At 38.7% G+C, this 26,799-nt stretch overlaps 1 protein-coding gene across 1 annotated transcript in view; it reads right to left on the bottom strand.

Annotated features, from left to right (window-relative positions):
* LMO7 (LIM domain 7) overlaps window positions 1-26,799 on the bottom strand; it is a 191,601-nt gene that overhangs the window by 120,374 nt on the left and 44,428 nt on the right. The window contains exon 2 of the mRNA XM_058548316.1: window positions 5,093-5,163. Within this exon, the coding sequence (XP_058404299.1) occupies window positions 5,093-5,163 (71 nt within the window). The remainder of the gene's footprint in view (window positions 1-5,092; window positions 5,164-26,799) is intronic.

Here is a 26,799-nt window from a genome sequence, read left to right as displayed (position 1 = left end):
TCATTTCATTTATTTCTCAGAGGCCCTATCACTGAAATGTCGTATGTTCTCCTCTTAGTAATCTATATTCAGGGTGAGAAAGCCCTGTAAAAGGTACATGCCAGTTCCTCAAACAGGACTGAAGCTTTCTAGCTTCAAGATTGAGGCCACAATGTAAAAAACTTCTGCAAAATTTGCAATGAGTCTGCATAATCTGAGTACCACAACAGAAGTGAATTTTTAAATTGATGTTAGCCAAGCTGAACTTCGATATACTTTTTTTTAAACGATATTTTACTATATTTAGATAAGAAATTACAGAAAAAAATTAACTGTGAAGCTTAAAAAGAGAGCATACAGATGGCAACCATAAAATACTGAAAAGAAAGCAGTTTAAAATTTTCAAATAATCTTTATGAACTTGAACACTTGCATCTTTTTTTTTGCCTACTACTGGGTTATCAAGTAATATGGAAACTTCAAAGTTTATATTACTTTAAGTGAAGAAAAATACTTTTTAGTCAGTCTTAAATTTCAAATGGCTATAATATGGATGAGGTCAATAAATAGTGTTGGCATACTGGAGAGCTGTATGGAAGCAGTTGTTCTCCTTAGGAAATTCAAAGCCAGAAAGAGCTCTAAGAAAAATAAGCCGTCAGGCATTACAGAAGGACCTCTGGGCTTCACAGGGAGCATTGCATAGAAGCCCCAAGGGCCAACTGATGTTACTGTCACTCTAACAAAGGACAGAGTTGTCTTGCATGATGAGAAGTGACAAAGTTCTCTATCTTGTCTGATGTCTTAAAACAATCACCTGAGTATCCCATAGAAAATTAACAGGAGTATTTTTTTTAATAATTTTTTTTCTCCTTCAATTGAATGCATCTTGAACAAAAATATTAGGCTACTTTTAGGTAGATAGTATAGTGGTCACATGGCAGACAGAAATAGAAACAGGATTTCTCAAACTGAATAGGTGAACCTATTGCTCCACTCTTTCCAAGCTGCCAACCACGGGAAGGGAGGCCTGGTGACGGTGTGAGCAGACTTTTCTCAATAACATGAGCCACAAGTTCCAAATGGCATAAATGTCTGATGCACAGCTGACTCAGGACAAAGCAGAGACTTGGCATTATTCCAGGGATGTGAATTACAGACTGACTAATCAGAGACACACCCAGTAAGATTATCTTCAAATACCTCTTTCTTACTTCATAAGGAAAAGAATGTTTTCATTTGAATATTTCCAAGACTGCTATCATCAGATGAGCAACTGTGAAACTACTAACGTATATCACTAGCTGGATATGCCTCAACTAAGTATGTTTAGAGAACAGAAACAATTCTGCTAGAACCACAGACAAGAGAGGATTACGGATGTTTATGCAGGGGCAAATCTCATATTTTTTTAAATATATAGTAAGGTAGTCCTCATGAATACTAATAAACACCAAAGATAAGAGACAGATTAATGAATACTATTAATAAAATTCATAGATAATTATAATAAGGAGCTGAAATCATCTTATTGTTGATCCTTCTACTAATTAGAAAAAAACAAAAATTAGATTTTGTTTCCATCTCACTATTTAGTAAAGCCAAGAGAAATTATGTATCTGAGGTATACAGTGAAAGAATTCCTATAACAGATTTTAACCAGAGAAATTTCCTTTAGCCTTCAACTCATTAGCGCCTACAGTCAATCAAACTAAATGATACTAAAATGATTAACAGAAGATATTAACTTCAACAGTCAATCAGATTAAAAGGCAATGAATGCACATAACTATCCTCTTTACTCAGATGTATATCTTGCCTGCAACCCCAATGCAGAGTTTACCCCCAATTTAGACTATCTCAAATGTCAGTACACTGCCAGTTGGGTGAAAGCTATAATAAGCTCATTTCCTCCAACACTTGACTTTGATATTTCAGAATGCCAGTTCAAAGAGGATAAACTACTACTAAAGGATAAAAGACTCCTGAAATTACCAGACAAAATAACAAGAAAATTCTTAAATGGGGATAATGAATTAAGATGCTTAGAGATTTTTAATAGGTAATAAGTAGATGCTATATTTCACAAGAATCGGTAATTTTTCTGGCAGTGAACCAAAGAGAAGTCAGCCTTTTCCTGTAAGAAAATGAATTCAGATTTTTAAAATAGCCTCATCATATTTCAGCTAAAACTTGAGATCTCTTACGGGGTAAAATATTCTCAAAGACAGAAAGCTTACTATATTTCCCATTAATTTAGAAGTCAGGCTTATAATACCAGCCCTCTGAACAGCTGATTTTGCTTTCCTCGTGGGCATTATAACTCAGGTGGATATGATCAGTGATGCCTGCTTAATCGTTTTGTAGACCAACCGGCTAGGCTTCCTTCAGTTATAGAGCTATTCAGAATGTAGTTACCTGGACTTTTTGCCCCCCAACACTACACCTTTTAGATTAAAATGCCTTCTTTAGCCAGTGGCTATAAACAATGTGATTGACAATTAAGAGAAATATTTTTTCAATACAAACATCACGCAATATTTTGGCGTCCCACCGTAAACTACAATTGTTGATTAACACAACGTAATACCTACTTATGCTACTTTTGGGAAACACTCATTTAAAGAATACTGGGTACTAAACAGATTGATTAGACTTACCAGGAAATGCACAAAACCCCACACTGGTGTTATTTCAACTAGGAAACAATCTAGAAATGAGCTTTTAGAAGTTTGTAAATTGAAGTGACTTTTTAAAAAATCAATTTATTTCTAAACATGCATCCAAATGCTTGCCATGACAATTAAGGTAGAGCTTACATATTTATCCTAACAGTGTTGCTTGCGGTCAAAACAGTTTTCAATAACCTCAAATACCCTCACTGGTAACAATATGCTCACCCTTTAGGTTGGGTATAGTTTTTAGAAATCACCTCAAATCATTCAGCGCCCAGGCTGGTACATGAATTGCATTCAAAATCAACAATTTTGTCACTATCAAATATGTCTAATGGCCTAGGTATGGAGGTGATCCAAAAAAGAGAGATCCCTAAAAATGTTTGCAGCGATAGTTCATCACTGTGAGTATATAACCACAAAGTCACTTCTTTGAAAGATTATCTATTTGGGCTACTATGTTCTCACATATCTAAAAACAACTCTGTGTTCACAGGTGCACTTCCTACATAAACCCATCCAACTCCTATCCTGACTTGTGAGGCTTACAATTGACATCAAAGTTATTTTGCTGCAAACCTCTAAATCATCCATACTCACAGCTAAAATAATTTTCATATCACACGCATCTTTTTAAGTCATTTTTTTCCCTCCATCTTCTGAACACATTAGAACACTATTTTTTTAATCTGTTTAATTCTTTTTTGTTTATTGCAGTAACATTGGTTTATAACATTGTATAAATTTCAGGTGTACATCATTATACTTCTATTTCTGGATAGATTACATCATGTTCACCACCCAAATACTAATTACAATCCATCACCACACACAGGTGCCTAATCATCCCTTTTGTCCTCCTCCTTCCCCCCTTCCCCTCTGGTTACCACCAACCCAATCTCTGTCTCTATGTGGAACACTATTTTAAATCATATAGTTTTCAAATCAAAATAAAGTAATTTCCTATCAGTGACCAAAGGGGCTGATCACGTGGCCTACTAAAATAGTTTGAACACTATTTGGCACGGACGATTCTGAATGTGACATCAGAAGAGGACAAGAAACATCCCTTAAACTTTACTTGTGGCCCTTCTTTATACACTTGTCCTATGACATATTAGGTAGAACCACACGAAGCTGACATTTCTGTAGGTCACAGATGGTTGAATATGGACAACTTCATATGGTTCAACTTAGTAATAAGGCTTTAAGATAAAGAAATTTGAACACCTACCAAGAGAGCTGATGAGATGTAGACTATTACCTACACAGCCCTCTTCCTAGCAACGACATGTATTTATACAAAGTTTGACAGTGTATAAAAACCTTAATATATATATATAATTTTATATATATATATATATATATATAATTGAACTTTGCAACCCTGTGAATTAGGGAGATCAGATACCCTGATCTCTACTTTACAGATGAGAAAATAAGGCTCAGATGTTAACTCATTTGCTCAAATGTCCAAAAGTAATTGAGCAAGGAATTAAACCTAGGCCCTCTGACTCCTGATCTTCCCTGCAAATAACCTCCTTTAAAAGGATAATCAAAATCATCTAAGTACTAGCACATACACTCCCAGTGCTTACATGTGGACAGATTCCATAAATACCTACGAGATAAGTGTCCAGATTGGAATACTCAAGTGCTTTCAAAAATGTGGGTGCGTACTCAAGTACATTCTTATAATTTATTTGCTCACTTCTGCAGCCGGCATCCTCACCCAGGACTTTATCCTCACATCCCACAGGCCTACCTGCCCCTCACCCCAAAGGTCACATACCTGGTTAACTGTACATAAAACATTACACTAAACATACAATGCAGGGCTCATTCCATCAATCACAGCACCAGCCTATTTTACTCATAATAACCAAAGCCTGGGACGTGATTCTCAAAAGTATCATACTAATTTAACAAATGCCCATGACTCAAGGTGATTGTAGTAATGTAATGACTCCACCTAGAGCTTAAAAGAAAAATTTGCTGCTGCCTAAATTTATTCTACAATCATCACTATTTATTGATGAAGAAAAACAGTTTATGTGAACTTCTAAATCAGGTAATTCCATACATCAGAATATTCAGACTAAGTGATAGCTAGTGCAATGTAATACGGCTTCCTCCTCCACCACTCACCCCTACTGGCCCATCAAGCAATAATAGAATCTTTCTTGTTTATTAATTAAAAATAATACATATTCACTAATGCTATCTTTAGATACAGAGACTGATAACCCCTTCCTACTATCTGGTAATGTGGGGGTATCAATTTGCAGGATCAAATCTCACCTGACACCAAGAAAATGTATCTGTGACTATGGTGGCCTTGGGGTCGGGGGGCAGGGGAGGAGTGAAGACACCTCATAACACACACACACATGAACACACTTTTGCTTTTGAATTACTTTTTGAATGCTTTAAATACTTACTCACACAACAGAACACCATTCTCTAGAGAGGCTCGAAAATCCTTTGTTTCAAAACTCTTCTCTGTTACTGCCTGAAAGAAAGATTTGGGTATTAATTTTCTCTTAATTAGAGATAATACACAAGTCAAATTCAGTATTAAATTAATTAATATGCATCTAATGTTATACTTGAAGGATGTACATATCGCCAAAAGTTGTTCCATACAGGAAATTACATGCAGTTCTACGTGACAAAGAGCGAGGCTAACTATCTTAGTATGAACAAATATAAATAGGAAAAAAAACCACAACGATCATTGTCTGTAATATAAACATGTTACAGATGATAAACAAAAGTTAGAAGCTCAATTTCCAACATATTTTCTATAAAAAACTTAGCAGTGATCTATTCTACTAAGAGTACATAAAAGCAGGTTAAGATATAAACTTGAAATACCAACTATATATGCACATCGTTAATTTCAATTTCATCCTTAAATTCCTCGTTTTATTACAAAGCTAAATAGCAGAGGGCATAACTCTCCTTAAAGTTATTCATGTAATGGCCCTGATTTGTACAAGGAGCTATTTACTGAAACATTCTCAGGAGAAGATTATTAAATCTTGACACAGACAGACAAAAAACAGAGAGGTAAGATGGTACGTATTTTAAACAGACAATTCCCCACTTAAAGCTATTACATACGAACAGGCCACCTACGGTTACCACCACAATGTTCTTAGTGAAATCTCCAGAAAAATATCTAGAGATTCTGTCTCTCCAGGGTGGAGTGGTTGGGAGAGAAGGGGATTCCACAGGGGAAGAAGTAGCAGAGAAAATGGAGGCCAGAGTGAGAAAAAGCTGCCCCAAGAACAACTCCTGGGACCGGGTCCCCAGCTAAGTGTGTGCAACATCTTGAGGACATCAGCTGCCCTAAAGATGTACCCACCACCTGCAAGCAGGAGTCCTTGCTCCACCTGCCTCTTCAGAAAGAAAATATGTTTTTGGACACCTGATTTGGGAAGTCACTAATCGTAAATCCTAGACCAGCTCCAGGGCTCCTCCTGTCCTGACTCACCACTGCTGGCTTTATAAGTCTACCTAGAATCCGTCTGTCTTCTGCACCTTTCCACAATGCCCAACACTGCTACAGCTAGACGTACTATCTGTTAACTGACAAAACAAGGGTTACTTTTAGAATTAGCTTCCCATAAGCTGGTTCTATAAATATGGACAGGAGCGTGGGTCAGGAGGTGACACACTCAAATGCAGGAAGAAATAGAAGACCCTTTCCTATACACGGCATTAATCTATAGAAGGGCTGCATGAATTAAACCTTTGCTGAGTGTCTCTGTTACAGGCACTTACCTGGATACTCGGTGAAGATCTACAAAAAACAAGGGCAGACAGCTCTTCCCCCAAGGAGCTCACAGCCACAGAAGTAAAATACAAAGTTTAAAAGCACAGTAAAATATATCCAAACAGAATGCTACATTCCTTTCGGGAAGTGGCGCATGGATAATGCCAGGTAACCTGTGCAGCACAAGCTCTTTGGAATTTTCCCCAAATAGATCCAAAACAAACTCCAGGGGAGCAGTAAACCCAGCTAGTGAAAACATGCTAACATCTCATTTATCTGGGAACTCCTATCCAAGGTCAAAAAGCATGAAAAAGTCCCAGGAACATCCAAAGCAGATGTCAAAGTCCATTCTCTCCGGTCGTAGGAAAGCCCCTCAGAGCCACCAACACTTAATTATCCACCACTGAAACAATCTAGCGATTGTGTTCCCAAACCAACCGAGATTAGAACAGGGATTCAGAAGAAAGGACGTCTGCGCTCTACAGACACAGGGAGAGCAGCGAAGGGATAGTCAACAGCACTGGATAGGCCAACCAAGAAGGCAGAGTATAGCAAGTGACGAAGTGGAAAGAGAAAGAGTTCAAGACAGACAAAAGTATATTCAAATCCCACTTCCATTACCTAATACCTATGTGATCTTAAGCAAGTTAAATAACCTCTCCGAACTCCAGTCTACTCATCTGAAAATATCACCTACTTATTAGCCTGTAATGGCCAAAATGCTGTGCAATCAAATACCTGAAGGTAGCTGACAGCAGTATATGCTTAACTTCATTACATGCATTGACCTTCCAGGTAACACTTTGACAACACACTCTAATAATTAACCCTCAAAGGAATACCTCTGTACCAGAAGGACAAGGCTGAGCTATATTCAGAACATTAATTAATAAAGTAGAAATAATGGGATTTACAGAGGTATTCAGAAAACCCAACTATCTAGAGTGGTTCATTTCCCCAAAAAGACTATAAAAAGGCAAGCTCATGGGCCGGCCCCATGGCTTAGCGGTTAAGTGCGCGTGCTCCGCTGCTGGCGGCCCGGGGTTCGGATCCCGGGCGCGCACTGACGCACCGCTTCTCCGGCCATGCTGAGGCCGTGTCCCACATACAGCAACTAGAAGGATGTGCAGCTATGACATACAACTATCTACTGGGGCTTTCGGGGGGAAAAAAATAAATAAATAAAATCTTTAAAAAAAAAAAAAAGCCAAGTTCATGGTATATAGTAGATTTCACATCACCCTTCTCCATATATCAAAATAGTAATGTACTCTTGTACATATACACTTACCAAAATCTAAATAATAATATGAGAGCAGGCTCCATTTATACTGTATTTATAAAGACAGAATACAAAAACTAAACAAAGATTTTTAAATAATAGTCTATATTTTGAGGACATGGGAATCTGGCATGCTCTGTATACTACTGAAGGTAATATAAAATGATACCATCATTCCAGAAGGCAATTTGTGATATGCATCTGAAGTCTTAAATATGCATGCACTATGTGCAGATCTAGGAATTTATATTAAGACAACATGACAAGAACATGAAGACACAAATAGAAGAATTGTTTCACAGCATTATGTATAACAGCAACAATCACAAACATCCTGAACACCCCACAATAAGAAATTGGTTAAATTATGATATAACTGTAAAACAGAAAACTACATGAAATTTAAACTCGTCATGAAAGTAGATTTATTACTTTTATAGAATACTTAATATATTAATTATAAACAAGTTATGACACAATACATAGAGTATGATCCTAATTACTATAATTCTAAGTATGTATTATATAAATAAATATGGAATAAGTATATTAACAGCAATTATTTCTAAGTGGTAGAATTATAGCTAATTTTAATATTTTTTGCTTATTTATATTCTATAGCAACCACAGGTGTTTCTCATGCAACAGATCTACAAATAATATTTTTAAAAAACAACATTCAAAAGAGGTCAGAATCCATCAGATTTAGGTCAATTTCCCGTATCTACTACCTCTAAAGGACAAAGGAAGAAAAAGACACCAGTTTTTATGCTAGGTAATTTTTCTCATTATCTATGAAATCCATACAATCCTTAAATTTAATAATCCTTACTATTCCCCTTTTACCAGTAAGAAGATTGAGACTCAGAAAGTTTAACTTTCTAGAAAGTTACGGAACCATCCACATGCAACAGATACCCAAAACCTACAGCAATTTCCAACTACTCAGTAAGAGAGTGTCTCGTCTGTATCAGACACTAAATGTTTCTAAATAAAAGAATTAAATTGTCTTCAGTCTGTATTCAGATTTTTAAAATCTAAATTAGTGCAATATGCCTTCAAAAATAATCCTCCACTGTGAAGAATATAAAAGGTAACTCAGTAAATAAAAAATGCTTAATTAACTTTTTTTTTAATTTTCCTGGATAAAAGAGATTTGTGTCTTAACACATAATGATTGTGTATGTGTGACGCGCACGTGGGTGTGTGTGAGAAAGAGAGAGAGAGAACATGGCACTCTAATAAAATGAAAAATTCTCTTTAAATGTTTCAAGTGTTTCTCTGGACATTTTCATGAGCATTAGAAAAAGTTCATACTGTACATACTAGTTACCTCAACCTCAATAACACAAAACATCCGACTGGAAAGTAAAATTTTTAATTAACAATTTATATATCCATATAATAAATATTAACTCATCTAAGACCTCTCCTAATGAACTAAAACAAAAAAAGTTTTTCCAAGAATTTTAAACCAAAAAAGAAAACATAAATCTATAGCAAGAATTTTCAGTCTATAGAGGCTGCCTGGACCACATTCCTTAACACATGACACGGCATCTACCATTGCAGGTGAGGCCAGGTGGAGTCTCCGGAGCCTGGGAATCCCTGCTCTGCCACTTTTTCTACCTACAACTCTGGACAAGCTGCTTCACCTCTTAGTTTTCTCATCTGTTCCATGGAGATACAAAGCACCTCTCTCACAGGGTTATGCTGAGATCAGCCCTTGTCTGACTGAAGAGGAACATTCAGAAATGTTAGCTAGTATTATTAGCTGTTACTATCCAGCTGTAGAATGAAGATAAAAAGTTTCCTCTTAGGGGCCGGCCTGTGGCTTAGCGGTTAAGTGCGCGCGCTCCGCCACCGGTGGCCCAGGTTCGGATCCCGGGCGCGCGCCGATGCACCGCTTCTCCGGCCGTGCTGAGGCCGCGTCCCACGTACAGCAACTAGAAGGATGTGCAACTACGACATACTACTATCTACTGGGGCTTTGGGGGAAAAAAAGGAGGAGGATTGGCAATAGATATTAGCTCAGAGCCGGTATTCCTCAGCAAAGAGGAGGATTAGCATGAATGTTAGCTCAGGGCTGATCTTCCTCTCCAAAAAAAAAAAAAAATAGTTTCCTCTTAGCCAACAAACCGAAGTCAGTTTTGTCAGATGTAACATACTTTACTTAAAGGAAGAAACTGAATTACCACATTATAAAAATCCACCAGACTACCTTTAGTATCCTGGAAACTATAAAAATTATAGATCTATAAAAGACCTCAAAATATAGTAAAGGCAGTTTGTTCAAAAAAAATTAAATCATACTTTAAAATATAAACCCATCCCTATTTCAAGAAGAATTCAGTATGCTGAAAGAAATCCCAGAATTTTGAAAGAACTGTTTGTCTAGTAGGTCTAACCTAACAATTACTCACTGCGTTTTTCAATAATTTTGAACCTTACTCATTAGCCAGTTATTTGAGGTGCGAAACATTTTACATAACGAGGTTGTGATTCACAGGAGCTAAATAGAGATCGTGTGCTTCCCACTTAAGTTATCGAAAGTTAACAAACAGGAGTAATCACTATGTGGTCAAACAGTCACACCTTGCCTTCTGTAAAAACTTGTTCTGTCTTCTTCTTCCGAGCCTCTTTCTATGGTTTCCTAATGCAGTTAAATAAAATCATTACCACCTGAAATAATCTGAGACATACATCAGATGAGAATACCTGGGGTTTAATCCTGTACCCATCTCACTCTACACACTTCTACTAAGTCACTGCTCAGTTCCCTAATTTCTACTTATTTTTTATTTTTATTTTTCTTTTTTTTGCTGAGGAAGATTTGCCCTGAGCTAACATCTGCACCAGACTTCTTCTATTTTGTATGTGGGTCACCACCACAGCATGGCTTATGAGTGGTGTAGGTCCATGCCCGGGATCCGAACCCACCAACCTCGGGCCGCCAAAGCAGAACACGCCAAACTTAACCACTATGCCACAAGGCCAGCCCAAGTCCCCCAATTTTTAAAGGGAAAGAAATATTTGCCCTATCTACTTCACAGTACACAAATGATATGATATGTGAAAATATTTGATCCCCCTTAAAAAAAAAAAAGACTCCACACTATAGTCAAGGCTAATGCTTCTTCCAGCCACATGTCCCTGTGTGCTGACCGCCATCCTGTTGGAAAGAAACAAAGAAGCGATGGGGCCCAGTGTGAGGCTCTTGGGCGAGAGGTTCCTGTGAAGTTATAATTACTCTCCCTGAGCATATTAAGCATATTAAGGGCGGAGCAGCACACCGAAAGCATACTCCACACAAACACTGCTGCCAAACCTGTCTTACCACTTGTGGCCTCCAGAAAGGCCCTTAATACAAAGTTTTTAAAGGGCATATTTTGTGGAAGAAAACATCTATCAGCTAAATACACAGGCAGTAAGTGCTGAGTTCACAAATTTCAAAAAAGCCAACTCTTTTGCTGAGAAATACATTAATTTAATAAACAAATGGGCATTATCTTCACACCCTTTACTGTGTTCTTTATGGTTTTATTTTAATCCTCTTGCTGGACGAGATTTCCCACTAATATAAGCAACAAGTTTCTCTAAAGCTGCATCTCTCAGTTCCATTTCTGACCACATAAGCCACATGACTTAAATCCCAAACATTCTGGAAACTTCTCAAAGCCCACTCCATACCAGACTGGTTATCAGCAAAACACCCACTAATGCAAGTCAGCAGGCACTCCTCTGGTTTCAAGTTTTCAATTCCTTTTAAGCAGCCATTTAAAAGACGTTTAGAATCCCAAAAGCACTCTCTATCATATTTTCGTGCAAATCACAGTGCAAAACTACAGTGCACATTTAAGCTTGTTTTAAAAAGGGGGTTGGAAGAAGACAAAAGTTAGGCTATGAGCTTCAACTGGACTCACAGTTGATTCCGAATTAAGTTACTTACTGATTGATTGATCAGCTACTAGATCATGATATTTAAGATACATACATACGATCTTCATCATGCCAGTCATTTCAACGTAAGTAATGCCAAAAAAAAAAACCAAAAAACAAAAAATAACCAACAAAGAACATTTACCATCAGAAGCCACTGTGGACTCAGGAACCACATCATGAAACACTTCACAAAAGATGGGTCTGCTTTATTAGGCAAGAAAAAGGAATAAAAGGAATTCAAATAGGTAACAAAGAAGTGAAACTCTCACTATTTGCAGATGACATGATTTTATATATAGAAAACCCTAAAGAATCCGTTGGAAAACTATTAGAAATAATCAACACCTACAGCAAAGTTGCAGGGTACAAAATCAATCTAGAAAAATCAGTTGCATTTCTATATGCTAATAATGAACCAACAGAAAGAGAGCTCAAAAAGATAATACCATTTACAATTGCATCAAAAAGAATAAAATACCTAGGAATAAATCTTACCAAGGAGGTGAATGACCTATACAATGAGAACTACAAGACATTATTGAAAGAAATTGATGATGACATAAAGAAATGGAAAGATATTCCATGCACGTGGATTGGAAGAATAACCATAGTTAAAATGTCTATATTACCTAAAGCAATCTACAGAGTCAATGCAATCCCAATCAGAATCCCAATGACATTCTTCACCGAAATAGAAAAAACAAAACTAAAATTTATATGGGGCAACAAAAGACCCCGAATAGCTAAAGCAATCCTAAGAAAAAAGAACAAAGCAGGAGGCATCACAATCCCTGACTTCAAAACATACTACTATAGGGCCGGCCCCATGGCTTAGTGGTTAAGTGCGTGCGCTCTGCTGCTGGAGGCCCGGGTTCGGATCCCGGGCGCGCACCGACACACTGCTTCTCTGGCCATGCTGAGGCCACGTCCCACATACAGCAACTAGAAGAATGTGCAGCTATGACATACAACTATCTACTGGAGCTATGGGGGGAAAAAATAAATAAATAAAATCTTTAAAAAAAAAAAAACATACTACAAAGCAATAATAATCAAAACAGCATGGTACTGGTACAAAAACAGACACACAGATCAATGGAACAGAATTGAAAGCCCAGAAATAAAACCACACATATACGGACAGCTAATTTTCGACAAAGGAGCTAAGAACATACAATGGAGAAAGGAAAGTCTCTTCAATAAATGCTGTTGGGAAAACTGGACAGCCACATGCAAAAGAATGAAAGTGGACCATCTGCTATCGCTATTCACAAAAATTAACTCAAAATGGATCAAAGACCTAAAGGTGAGACCTGAAACTATAAAACTCATAGAAGAAACTATAGGCAACACACTATTTGACATTGGTCATAAAGGAATCTTTTCGGATGACATGCCTACCCAGACTAGGGAAACTAAAGAAAATATAAACAAGTGGGACTTTATCAGATTAAAGAGCTTCTACAAGACAAGTGAAACCAGAATCAAGATGAACAGACAACCCACCAGCTGGGAGAGAATATTTGCAAAACATACATCTGACAAGGGGTTGATCTCCACAATATATAAAGAACTCACACAACTGAACAACAAAAAAACAAACAACCCGATCAAAAAATGGGCAGAGGAAATGAACAGACACTTCTCCAAAGAAGATATACAGATGGCCAATAGGCACATGAAAAGATGTTCAACATCATTAATCAATCATCAGGGAAACGCAAATCAAAACAACACTAAGATATCACCTCACGCCTGTTAGAATGGCTATAATCACCAAGACAAAAAACAACAAATGTTGGAGAGGATGTGGAGAAACAGGAACCCTCATACACAGCTGGTGGGAATGCAAACTGGTGCAGCCTCTATGGAAAACGGTATGGAGATTCCTCAAAGAATTAAAAATAGAGATGCCCTATGATCCAGCTATCCCACTACTGGGAATCTATCCAACGAACCTGAAATCAACAATTCAAAGAGGCTTATGCACCCCTATGTGCATTGCAGCATTATTCACTATAGCCAAGAAGTGGAAGCAACCTAAGTGTCCCTCAACTGATGACTGGATCAAGAAGATGTGGTGTATATATACAATGGAATACTACTCAGCCATGAAAGAAGACAAAATCGTCACATTTGCAAACAACATGGATGGGCCTGGAGGGTATTATGTTAAGTGAAGTAAGCCAGAAAGAGAAAGGCAAACACTGTATGATGTCACTCATATGTGGAATATAAACCAACACATGGACAGAGAAAACTGTATTGTGGTTACCAGGGGCTTTCGGGGTGGGGGGTGGGCACAAGGGGTGAAGGGAAACATATATATGGTGATGGACAAACAAAAATGTACAACCTAAAATTTCACGTTAAAAACTATTAAAACATTAAAAAAAAAAAAAAGATGGGTCTGCTTTAATTTTTCCATTCAAGGAGGCAACTAAATATTCACCTTCAAATAAGACAGCCCACATATAGACGGCATTGTTTCCACAGTGAGAAACCCCAGGCCAGCACACATCCAGGAGCTGCCGTGCTTTTCCGTCAGTCTCTCAAGCTGTCAAAGAATTAAAAACACCCCTCTCTCCTTTGCTCCATTAAACTTCATTTTTGAAGCAACCATTATATGATCCCCATGATTCCACAAAACAGGTCCAATTTTTACAACGAATTCCCTGAGACATCCATATCATTATTTATGATGCAATAACTTTGACAGATCTCATTGGTGACACATGCCAAAAATTTATAAATGCAAGAATTATAGCACAGAGTCAAAAACATTAGGTAAGAACTAAACATAATTTAAATACAGCAAATGTCTATCTCCTAGCTCTTTCCTTTCCCACAGTAAAATTATTAAAAAGGTTATTTATGATGTTAAAAAAGCCAGTTTTTCCCAAAAGGATGGGCTCTGTCCTTTTTAAACTACTCTAATATTGTGCCCCTAATCAAAAGGAACTTGGAGTGAGAGAAACTGAGATGGGATTCAGACTCCTTCCCTGTGTAACGAAGAATAAGTCTCCGAACTTCTCCAGGCCTCAGTTTCCTCAGATTAGAACAGCCAACACTTACTCTATTACTTGTGCACAATCTCTCTTAACCTTCACAGCAACCCTATGTGGTAGCAGCTCTTACCCTGTTGATACATGAGGAAGCTGAGTCACAATATGGTTACTTGAGTTGAGACCTAGGTCAGTAAGTAGCTCCCTATGTAACAAGCACTGAGCAGCCAATGAGAGTGTCTATCAAGCACCGAGAGAACTCTACAATGGAAATTAGGAACCTACTTCCCTAGGCCCTGGCCATCCCAGTCTACACTGCAAACTCTCGAGGGCAGGACTGTCTTACCCAACTTCCCATTGGCTGAAATACAGCTTACACATTACTGGTCACGTTAAATCTAATTACTCTTCCTACTACTATTTTAAGCAAGGAAGAACAAGATAAAAAGAAAAAGACAAAACCAATCGTTAAATTTCAGTTATATTGGGGGGGGGGCGTGGATTGGCTGTATTTTGGAGGAAGAACCCATCTCGGTTCCTGAAATCACTTTATTAAAGTAGCCTTCCACTGCACAGGAGTGAACACATCTTAGTTTCACCAACAGCTCAAGAACAAAAACATACAGGAGTCCATGGAAACATGTCACTCTAGTGTTTCACCTTTATGAGAAGGAATATTCTTGGATGAAACCTTCCAAGTTGAGAGCTTGTCACCACTATTGATTTGCTACTTGAAAGTTTTTCCAGACTAAAGAATAGGTTAGAATTTAACTTTTCATTTAAATAATGTCTTAATTTTAACTAAGAGAGTATTCACTTATTCAAAAATCATGTAGTGACAACTGCTATGCATGTACCTGGCATGGTGCTTGGCACTAGGAATATAAAAAGTAAGAAAAAGCAATTCTTGGAAATTCCTCTTTAAAAGTCCAACCCTGTTTGGAAATGTGTGGTCAAAATGGCATCTCTCTAAAATGTGGTTAATCTTCTGAATTACAGCATGGTCTTGGTTAACTTATATTGTATATTCAGCAAATAACATTGCTTTAAGCAACATAATTCTCAAGTCATTGGCCTCTCTTAAGATTTGACATCGTATTACATCATATCCCAGAGTATGTTAGGACTATTTTTGCCAACACTAATATCGCTTGATAGCAAAACCAAAGCCAACTCACAGTCTTCCAAGATAGTGGGAATCAGAATTGCAGAGATGAGTGAATTCTAAATGGAATCTAAAAATCTCATAGTGGTCAAAAGTCTAAACAATTTTCCTGCCCCACTGTCCCTGTTAAGACCTTCATACCTCAGTGGCTAGTGTAAATTACACATCCTACTTCACCTTCTCTTGGGAAAGGCCCACAAGTCTTCATAGCCAGGAAGGAGGTAGGGAAAACAGACGGCAAAATGCAAAGCTCCAGGTTGCGTTCTGGATAATTCAAAGCCAACTATCTTTATAAACACTCAAAATTCTCACTCAATCATCATTAGGCCAAATATCAGCTATACTCAGATTTGGGGGGCAAAAAAAAGAATGAGTCTAAACATGATTTCTGATCCAGGAGAAGCGGCCACTTCCCTATACCATTACCAACTTGTAGCTTACACTCGCAAATCATTTTTGCTAAACCACAATTATTAACAAGCCCAAAATGAAAAACGGGAAAGAACTAAATAAAACCAAGGGAAGAAAGGGTGACTGGCTCCAGGGCTGACAATTTACACGCTAGGTTCCATCAACACACAAAATCCAAGACAACCTGGGCCCTATTAGCAGCTAGTTAAGTTCACTGAAAACACACATACACACACACACACACGTGCTCAAGTTTTACAGCTATACTCTGTTCTGCTAACAATCAAAAAAACTCCTTCTAAAGGGTAAAGTATAAAATACATTTTGTCTATAAATACAGGTTCATACTCCAATTTATGCTGTTGCAGACAATAGGGAAAATATTCCAAGTGAAAGAAGTCGAACAAAAGCCTAGTCTATTGCATAAATTATTTTTTTCTAGATCAAGGAGTTTTTAAACAGCCAGTACACAAGGCACACATACATGTGAACATCCATTATCAGGATATTTTAAGTATAGCTCAAATGCTTAATATAATCATGTGTTCTCAAGAGTCAAGTCATTTTTTGCAGAAATGTCTCACACATTCATTAGCAAGTCTCAACAATTACCTGCTTATCTCCCTGTGAATTACCATGAGAGTCATCACCGTGGGAAACATTCATTTTGGGAAACAGTGTGTCTATATTACAGGTGACAGTCACTACTTAGTTAATGATGAACTTCAAATCGATAGTCACACCCCTGGTACCTATGACATGCTTTACTCTCCAGTGTAAGTTTGATACTAATGGATGGAGCTGAGGAGTTCCCTAAATGATTCTTGATGGATTCCTAGTGCAAGCTAACAATGTAGTCCTTCTGGTACCCATTCATCAATCTTCCTTCTATTCAACAATTAATTTCCAGGAAGCAAAGAGATAGTCACAATTCTATTCCTAGGTACATACCCAAGAAAAATAAAAACTTATGTCCACACAAAAACTCATACATGAATGTTCATAGCAACATTACTCACAGTAGCCAAAAAATGGAAACAACCCAAATGTCCATCAACTGATGAGCTAATAAATAGAATATGGTATAACCATACAATGGAATATCATTCAGCCATGAAATGGAATGAAGCACTGATACATGCTATAACTAGAATGAACCTTGAAAACATGAGGCTAAGTGAAAGAAGCTTGACACAAAAGACCATATGATTCCATTTCCATGAAATGTCAGGAATAGACAAATCCATAGAAACAGAAAGTAGATTAGTGGTTGCTAGAGGTTGAGGGAAGAGAAGAATGAGGAGTGACTGCTAATGAGTATAGAGTTTCTTTTGCGGTGACGAAAATGTTCTGAAATTAGACAGTGGTGATGGTTGCACAACTCTGTGAATACACTAAAAACCAATGAATTGTACACTTTAAAAGAGTGGACTGTATGGTATGTGATTTATATCACAATATGTTCTAAAAAAACTCAATGCATTGTACACTTAGAAATTTGTGCATTTTATTCAAATTCAGTAAAGATGACTTTTAAAAAGATAGTTACAAAAAGCCTTCATTACCATCTTATACCCCATACACAAAAGTTCAATATAAATTAAGCTATTAAAGTAATTTCTGTACTCTAAATGCCTATCTCTCTTAAAAACTTAAAAGTAATTTCATAGGAATAGGTCTAAATTTGCAAAATGGAATTTCCAGCCCCTCTACCTCACTCACAGAAATGTTTTATTATTAAATTATGATATTTCCTTTTATACATTTGCATCTATCTTTCTCTTTTGGACTGTGTCATCTTTGCATCATATCTCAACAATTCCACAACACTAAGTTTCCTTAAGGGCATTTATGGCCTATTTTCATAATTCAATTTACTTATATAGTTACAAAGCAGAAAACACACTTAAGGTGGAACAAAGAGGGCCACAGCAAATGGGCTTACAGCATTTCCACATTGACTCCTGCTGTGAATTAATTTCAGCCCCAACAACAGAATGGTTAAGAAATCAGTTCTCCTCAAACAACCTGTAGGAACAAAGTTTCTCCTAGACCCTTTCTCGTGCCTTAACAGATCTCAACAAAGTTTCTAGTTTATCTCAAAAGTAGATACACTGATGGCTCCACCACACATCTAATTATTAGTTTAAAATATCCTTGACTGAGTAATAATTTTACTTCTCTTTATTGGAATCATTTGTTTCAAGGCTATAAAAGTCGAAGCACTGAGAATAATTTTTTTAACACTATTCTGGTATATTGAGACATAAAAAGATTGATATGTGTGTTCCCTGTTAGAATAACAGAGGGAAGACTCTGCCCATACAAATGAATGAGATTGTTTTTTCCAAAAAATATTGGTGACCTTAGAACTCAACTCCAAGAAGTCTGCTTGCCCTCCCTGCAGCAGTGTTAATGGCTCCCTCTGGCCCCCCCGCCCCCCCACTGCAGCTTCTACTCATGTCTACCCATGACGTTCACATCTCCGATGGCAAATGTGTATTCACATTCACGGTTGCCCTACTGGCCTAAGTTCCTAAAGGAGATTTCATAGCCCATAGGCTGACTCCAACCTGTAGACATGTTTTATTTGGCCCACACAGTATGGTGAAGTTGGGAAACATGAAACAAAGATCTGGACTGCTAGCTTCTCTTTAAAAAAGAAACAGTCTGGCAACGCTAGGCATGCATTACCTCACAGCCACAACTGGCTGTCCCTGAGTAAATGACGGGCTGCTCTGGAGAGAACACACTCTCCAGATAGTGACAGATCCTACGCTCCCGTCAGCTTATACCCACTCTTCCTCGCTCATGTACACCACCTGGCTGGCCCCCACAGGCATGTCAGTTTGAAACTACGTGGGGTTTGTTCATTGTATCCTCAAGGCCTAGCACAACTCCCGCCCTGCAGGAAGGACTCTGACTTGTTGACTCAGAATTTAGCAGGTAGAAAAATCACCTGTGAGGCTTATAAAACAATGCAGGTGCCAGGCCTTTCTCTAAGAGATCTTGATTCAAACAGCCTGGGTTGACACCTGGAAGTTCATCTTTTCCAGAAGCGCCCTTCCTGAGTCTTGCTACGAACGGTCTCTGATAAACACTGTTTTAGCGTTAGATACATAGGACTCTTATGAGTCTTGATTTCCTTATAAGAAAAAGAATTCGGACTAAAGCATCTCCACACCTCCTCACAACTCTAAATGCTTTGGTTCTTTACTGGTCAAGGCTAAGGAAACCAAGTGGAAAAATCAGTCCCTGTTCTCTGCTACCACCTGCTGGCATGTTTGCAGTACTGCAGAGGTATAAACTGCCCTGTGACCCCTGACCTCCTCTATTTTTAATGGCTAGATCCAAGTACAGAAAGAACATAACAAAACAACTCATGTCAAAGTTAAAAACACAACATCAAGTTACATTTGGTGAAAAAGAAAGAGAGTTTCATATAACACCACTAGTCTGTTACCTTTATTAATTATACAAGAGCTTCTGATATGTTTCTATCAAAACTGGTTTTGGAACACACAGATTTTGAAACTTTTTGTGGAAAAATTTGCACATTAAAGTATATAATCTGTTTAACTGTAGATTTGGGACTCACGACATGCAACAACTTTCTACCATAATAAAGTTTTCCAAAATAGAACCACTTTCTATCACAAATAAAATTTTCCAAAATAGAATGATCTGCATTTTTGGAGAAAGTAAACTCTTGCTATAAAAAACGCTCAGAGACCAAACATGTAATCTGTCTTCGTTGGGTGAGATTTCTAAAATTCCTCTCAGTACTCTGGATGATTTCTCTCTTGTCCAATAGAGCACCAGAGAGCTCATGAATCTGGTGTCTACGAGGCTTATGAGTTTACGTTATACATGGATTCTGCTCTCTAAGCTAGAACTACACTTCAGAAGGATGATAATAGGGGCAGACAGCCAAACACAATAAACTGAAGAATTCTGCCTGAATGTTTAGGCAAAACCAAGAAGAATCCACGGCAGAAAGCAGTTGGGTGTGACAGACTGTGTGGGAGGCAGGAGAGTATGGGTTAATCGGGAAGCCTTCTCAAAGATGATTACTTCACTCTTCTCGAAACTCTGAAGCTTGACCTGCCAAGCACTCCCTCTTGCAAATTCTTCTTGAGCTCACCTGCTCAGTGCTCTTCCTCCACTTTCTCAACTTTGTTCATTCAAGTACAAACTCCAAGCAGGTAGTCCTAAGTTTACAACTCTGGTCCTTCCCTAGGGCTTCCCTCCAGCCTCACATTTACAGCTCCCAGTTGAACATTTCCTCTTGCGCACCCTTACATCACTGCAAGGCCAGCATGTAAAACATACCCCACCCTCTCACCCAAGACTGAATGCCACACCTCACCTCTCTACTGAATCACAATACCTACATTCTCCCAGCTGGCCAGACTCAAAACATCAGAATGAACCTTCCTTGTCCCTCGAAATCCATGTAATTCTCTCCACCCCAGTTCTGGGCTTCTCTCCTGGCAGATGAGCACTATAATAACCTCCTACTGATTGTTCTGCCTTAATCACCTCCCCATCTACTCTGCACTTCGAAGCCTGACTCTCATTCCTTAAAAATCAAAAAAAGCCTTTGCCATAAAAAAAACCACTGCTCAAAATCTTCCAAAGGCCCACTGGCCTATAGAGTAAGGCCTTCCTACCTACCACCAGGCCTTTCAACCCCTGGTTCTCACACATGAATCCTTGATTCTACCTAAACACAAGAACCCAATATCCCCCAATACCTTCCTCCCTCCATCTTAACTCAAATTATCTCTCTCCACTGTCTTCCCCAACACCATGCCTCCAAAAAGATTCCTTCTCTCTCCATAACTTCTGTGACACCGATTTTCTAAGCCACTAATTCAGTAGTCAGACCACTCTGCCTTATGTCTCCATTACTGGTCATCTTCTCTTCTGTCCTAGATTGAAACTTTTTGGGGGTCAGGAACCTCTATCAAGGGTTTACACATCTCCTGCCCTCCCCCACTGTGTAGTATGCACAACAAGTATTTGTGAGTAATAAAAAATATCTTAATTCACCTCTCCTAAAGGCAAAAAGGTTAAACAGAAAAGAGAAACTGCTGCTTGAGGTATACAGAGAAGGTTGATTTCAGATTCAGAAACTCAAAGGGCACAGTTCAGAAAAAAGATTTTGACGTTCTGAAAAAAACATAGGTGTGATGAGGTAGGGCAAGCCCAGGGAACTGCCTGCCATCCACAGAAATCAGCCATGAAGAGGAGGAGGAGCTGGGAAAGCAAGCCAGCCTCGCTGCCTGTCAGGCCACAATTCAGAAACAAGAGTCTAGATCAGACAGATGGTACCCGCGCTGACAGTACCTACTCAGAGCCTCTGGCAGCACACAAGAGACCCAAGTAATGTATTGAGGGGAAAAGGAAAAGGTGAACACCAGCATTAAGTAATGTTTTCCTCCTCTAACAGAATAATGACAGTTATCATACATCCTGGAACAGAGGATGGAGTCAGGAGACAGAAAGCTGGAGGACGAGGCTAACAGATTCAGGAGAGGTGAGGAGGAGGGCTGGGAGTGCCACATGAAAGAATTATCACCCTAGCCTGACTCAGAGCCAGATGGCAGCCAGGGACAATGGAAAGCCACACAGGCGGTATGAAATTTTGATGAATTCCTTAATGGCCACACAATGAAAGCCCATACTCCAGAAACAGGCTAATAATAGAACAAATGTCAGTGCTACACAAAAAGACTTAAAACTGCCTTCATTATTTACTCATCTGTGTTTGTACATTTTTTTTAAATGTGGCTGTTTAATAAGCGCTTTCACTGATGAGAATGATGATAGTTTATGTCATGAATACTAATTACTTTTTTGAAGCCTAAGCTGATATTCCAGGCCACTGTGTTAATTGTATTACCACAAAAGGCCGGGAATACAGCTACCCACACACTTGGCCCAAAATGATAGCTACCTCATGGATCAGGGAGAACCACACATGCCACTTCCTGGCATCTCAACGTGAGAAAGCCAGCAAAGTTATAGCTTCTACAACATACTCTTAATCCTCCAAATGAGCAGACTAACTTACACAAGAGCATGCACAGTGCCTTATTAACTCTAGCTTGTCTAAGCAAGGCAAGATGCTCCTGAATTGCTTCATATTTGCCTAAAAGGCCTTCTTTTACCATCCCAAGTCGAAAGTCAAAATAAGATGAAGATCACTGGTATTATCTGCCTTCTATAAAAGCCTTGATGAAATGAGGTAAATCTTCTAGGCAGAGGTTATTCTCCAGCAAGACACCGTTTGAGAAGGCACAGCCATTTGATAACTGGTATGAAGTGAAGCTCCAGGTAAAAAGAGCTGAAACTTGACTGGATATCCCGAAAGAAATATGAGTAGCTGTATGCATGCATGCACGAAGGATCCTAAAGGAACTAGAAAAGAATTCAGGGAATTGCAGCACTCCTGCAGGTCATGGGTAAACTGCCTCTTAAATAAGAGACCCTAAGTGGACTAATGACTCTGAAACTAGCTGGGGTCTGTTGGCTTGTGACCCACTCCACAGAACTAGGGTCTGGGCAATCTGGAGCTAATGCAGATCAAGAATACCTGAGCAGACTGTCAACAGCTGGGTTTTCCCAGGTAGATGTGAGAGGACAATAGAGCAAGTTTGATGACATTGTCAAGAAAGTGGCTTAGTATTAGACTGTGCAGACTACACTAAGCAGGAGAAGGAAGTCAAGACAGGAGGCTGGGCAGAAGGAAGAGAGTAAAGGGGTTTTGAATAAGTGGGTTTAGCTGAAGCTGCAAGGTAAGATGTTGAGCAAGCTGCAGAGTAAGATGTTGGGATTTAATAACGCAAGAGTGAAGCCCTCCCGGGAAATAATCACATCCAGGATTAGGATGTCAAAGAAAGTGGCTGGGATAGAAGCGGAAGTCAAGGGCTGGGAGGTGAGAGAACTTCATGGGCCCTCCGGGTCTACACTGCATTCATCCAGGATGATGGCAGGGTTAGGGTGCGAGGAAGGCAAGGAGGCAGGCGCTCAAGTCTTCACTGAATAAAGAGGAGCAAATGAGAGGTCAGTATAATAAAGAGGAGGCGGGATCTTGGATAGTTTAACCAACTGGTGTAAGACATAGATATTTCAATGGGACCATTTCACAGCAACTTTCCAGAAGTGGCCGCTTCTTCCAGCCCTGAGGGATGCATGGTGTGGGAGAGACAGCAAACTCCGCTAGGGAAGGTGACCAAAGAAAAAGAGGACTGGGTATCTCTGACAGCAAGGAGGCAAAGGGAGGGTTTAGGAAACGAGTAAAAGTTGGGGTGTTCACCGTGGAATTGTTCCCGAGGGCAGAGTGGAAAGGTCTGGGAGGAAGTACGGGCACTGGGCCAGTCAGCCAAGTGTTGAGCACCGTGGCCGAAATTCCTCCCTCCTGGGTAGGAACGAAGGCTGACAGGAAGGACACACGAGGTTAGCCGGCTGCAAGGATGACCTCGACGTGATAGTCAACATTTCCGTGTTACATTTAACAGCAAGTAACTTGTCACACTAAGTCAGGCCCAGACCATACATGTCCTGCATTTTTTCTTATGATAAACCATTCTGCATTTTGAAACTAAACTGAATAAACATCCTCTACTCAACACACACCCAGGAGATTGATGGACTGAATACTTCAAACATTAGGTCACTGGTCTATAAACAGTGAGGTATTTTGGCTATATTCACATTACCTGAAGCAAAACTAATTTTTTAGAGCTTTTTAAAAACACTCTTCTCAGCCACAGTTTGGCTTAGTAAAACCTTCCAATTTTGTTTAAAGAGTACACTCCAAATGGACTTACCAAAACTGTTCATTTACTAAAATCAAATCTCCAGTTTTAAAATAAATATTTACAAATAAAACATATAGATGATCTCTTACATATTCTCTGAAAACTTCCTTGAAGATTAGAAAAAGTAGTTATAATTATTATTCAGCCATTGGAAACAGTTGTTCATCCATCCATTCACCAAACCAACATACTTGATGCATTTGTTGAGTACTATGTTAAAGCAATGTGGGAGACAAAATAATTGATCAACCTAACTTATGGAAAAATCACATCTTAAACCAGGGGTGGGTAAATGAGGGCCTGTGGGCCAAACCCAGGCCTGCTACCTGTTTTTATAAATAAAGTTTTACTGGAACACAGACTCCAATCCATTGCAATGAGATTTCTCACTACAATGGACAGAGAGAGTTGAGTAGTCTTAACAGAGACCCATGGCCCATAAATCCTAAAACATTTACTATCTGACCCCTCACCGAAAAAGTTTGCCAATCATTGTCATTGACAAATTATCAAGTGCTTTCATTTATTCTTTCAAATATATTGGTGCCAAAATGCTGGGAAAGATACAAATATTCACAAAACACAGCATGCCCTGGAAGATCTTTCAAATACAGGACAAAACACAAAATAAAATATGGGCTTAGGCTCCTGGTGACAGTTCTGGAGGGCCTTCCAGGAGGACCAGTGTAGGCAGATTGGGCCAGAGAAGACTAGGCCAGGCCCACACTTTCCTCAGAAGGGGCAACTCAGAGCCTTCCCAGCTCTTTGGTGGCAAAGGTTTTCTCCGTCCCACCCCAACCAAAGTGAGAGGGGTGAGGATGCTCCCCACTGGGAAAATGGACTATGTTTACAATCGCTGTATCCTGGAAAACACCTACCATTCATGGAAATGTCAACAGGCTAGAAATCCTACCTGAGTCCTGAGCATTTAGTCTTGTGCCCAGGAGGAAATTCTTCCCACATGGGGACTGGAGTAAAGCTCTGCCCCCAAAGCCAGACTTCTGAGTGTGCAGCCAGGCAGGAGAAGGTGTACTTTTCTGGAACTACCCTCTTGAAGACTCCAACTTTAAGAAAAGATGCAGAATGGGCTGCTCCCGCCTGACCTAACTGAAATGATGGTACATTGAACTCTGAAGATGAAGCCTGAACTCACAGGAAGAGAAAGATCAGATAATTAGAAAAACAAACCTCAGATTTCTCTATAGATGGACCAAAAACTGAATAAATTTCAAGAATTGCATAAAAAATATTCCAACATAAAACTCCAACCTCAATTGGGGGTTGGGGAGGTGGAGCAGTGGGGAGAAATTCTCCAGAAAAGATAAATTGAAGAATGAAGGGGCATCTCATGGGGAACCATCTTCTTTTTTCCCCCATCATTCGGTTTTATTTTTATTTATTATTATTTTAATTTTTTATTGAGGTCACATTGGTTTGTAACATTACATAAAGTTCAGGTGTACATCATTATATTTCAACTTCCATATAGACTGCACCATGGTACAACCTTTAAATAAAACCAAGTGGAAGGAATGTATTTAATATTTTGGAGTCAGTGATAGGTTTGAAGAAAAATTTTTAAAAAATTGATGTCAGGTCTTCAAGAGTAGAGACCAGGCTGTGGACGAGTGGAACATGGAGAAGGCTGCAGAATTTGGCAACCAGCTAGCTACCAGAGAGGTTGATGTAAACACGGTTAAAGCTGTTACCAGCCACAACTTTGTAAAAGCCAAAAAGGATGCTGAAAACTCACAGGTTGTTTGAGAAAAGAATAAACTCATATGGGAGTCTGAAGCAAAGAATAGATGGGAAACCAAAACAATATGGGTATATGCAACTTGGCCGGTATCTTTCAATACATTCGTGAACTCCAAGTGCTCAATTTACTGAAAAGGTTTTCCTGCTTGTGTTAAATGTGTCAGGAAACTGACAGGAGTAGGAAAAATAAGCATAAAATGTGGGAGCTAATTATAGTATCTTTCCAATTTTTTTCTAAGGAGTTTATCCTGGTGAAATGAATGAAATGGAGCTTTCTGTTATTTGTACAAGCAATCTAAGCATACATATGAGGAAAATAACAGGATTTTTAACACTTATATAGACTTACAGTATAAAATTCACTTTAGTTTTCATCCATTTTGTAGAGCACAGCCAATGAGCTTCCTATACTTTAAGTTTAATGGTACTTATTCTGGAATTTTGTTTTTAAGATTGCTACTTGTTTATAATGGGTTAGTCATAAGTGCCAAGAGAATCTCAATTGATATTGTCTTTATAAATGACTTTAATTACTTTAATGTTATAAAAGTAACTATTAAATCCTTATTGGGAAGCAGTGGAGTTAATATTTCACAGCCACAGGGTAAAAGCAATTAATTTTTATGTACCTTCAAATAAAATATTTCAATTAAAAAAAGAAAATATAATAAGTGCTACATAGGGATATGTACTGAATGCTGTGGAATAACTCTGTGTGGGGAGAAAGAAAAAATTTGAGAGAAAAACTGACATTTTATTCGAGTTAGCCAGGTAGAGAAAAGGAGGGAAGAGTATAAAATAAGTACAAAGTTGTCCTCACCCGGGGGGTGCCTCTCCTTTTCCACAGTTCTCAGTGGAACTCTCAAATATGGAGTTGAATATAGTTGTTGAATGAAGACTGCCCTCTGGTGGCTCAAAAGCGCTATTCCCCCACTAGGGCTTTCTCTCAAACTGCAAATTGTACCGTGTTCTCGA

The sequence above is a fragment of the Diceros bicornis genome, chromosome 9, assembly GCF_020826845.1.
Source record: "Diceros bicornis minor isolate mBicDic1 chromosome 9, mDicBic1.mat.cur, whole genome shotgun sequence".
Lineage (NCBI taxonomy): Eukaryota > Metazoa > Chordata > Mammalia > Perissodactyla > Rhinocerotidae > Diceros > Diceros bicornis.
This window is presented reverse-complemented; position numbering and strand designations above follow the sequence as displayed.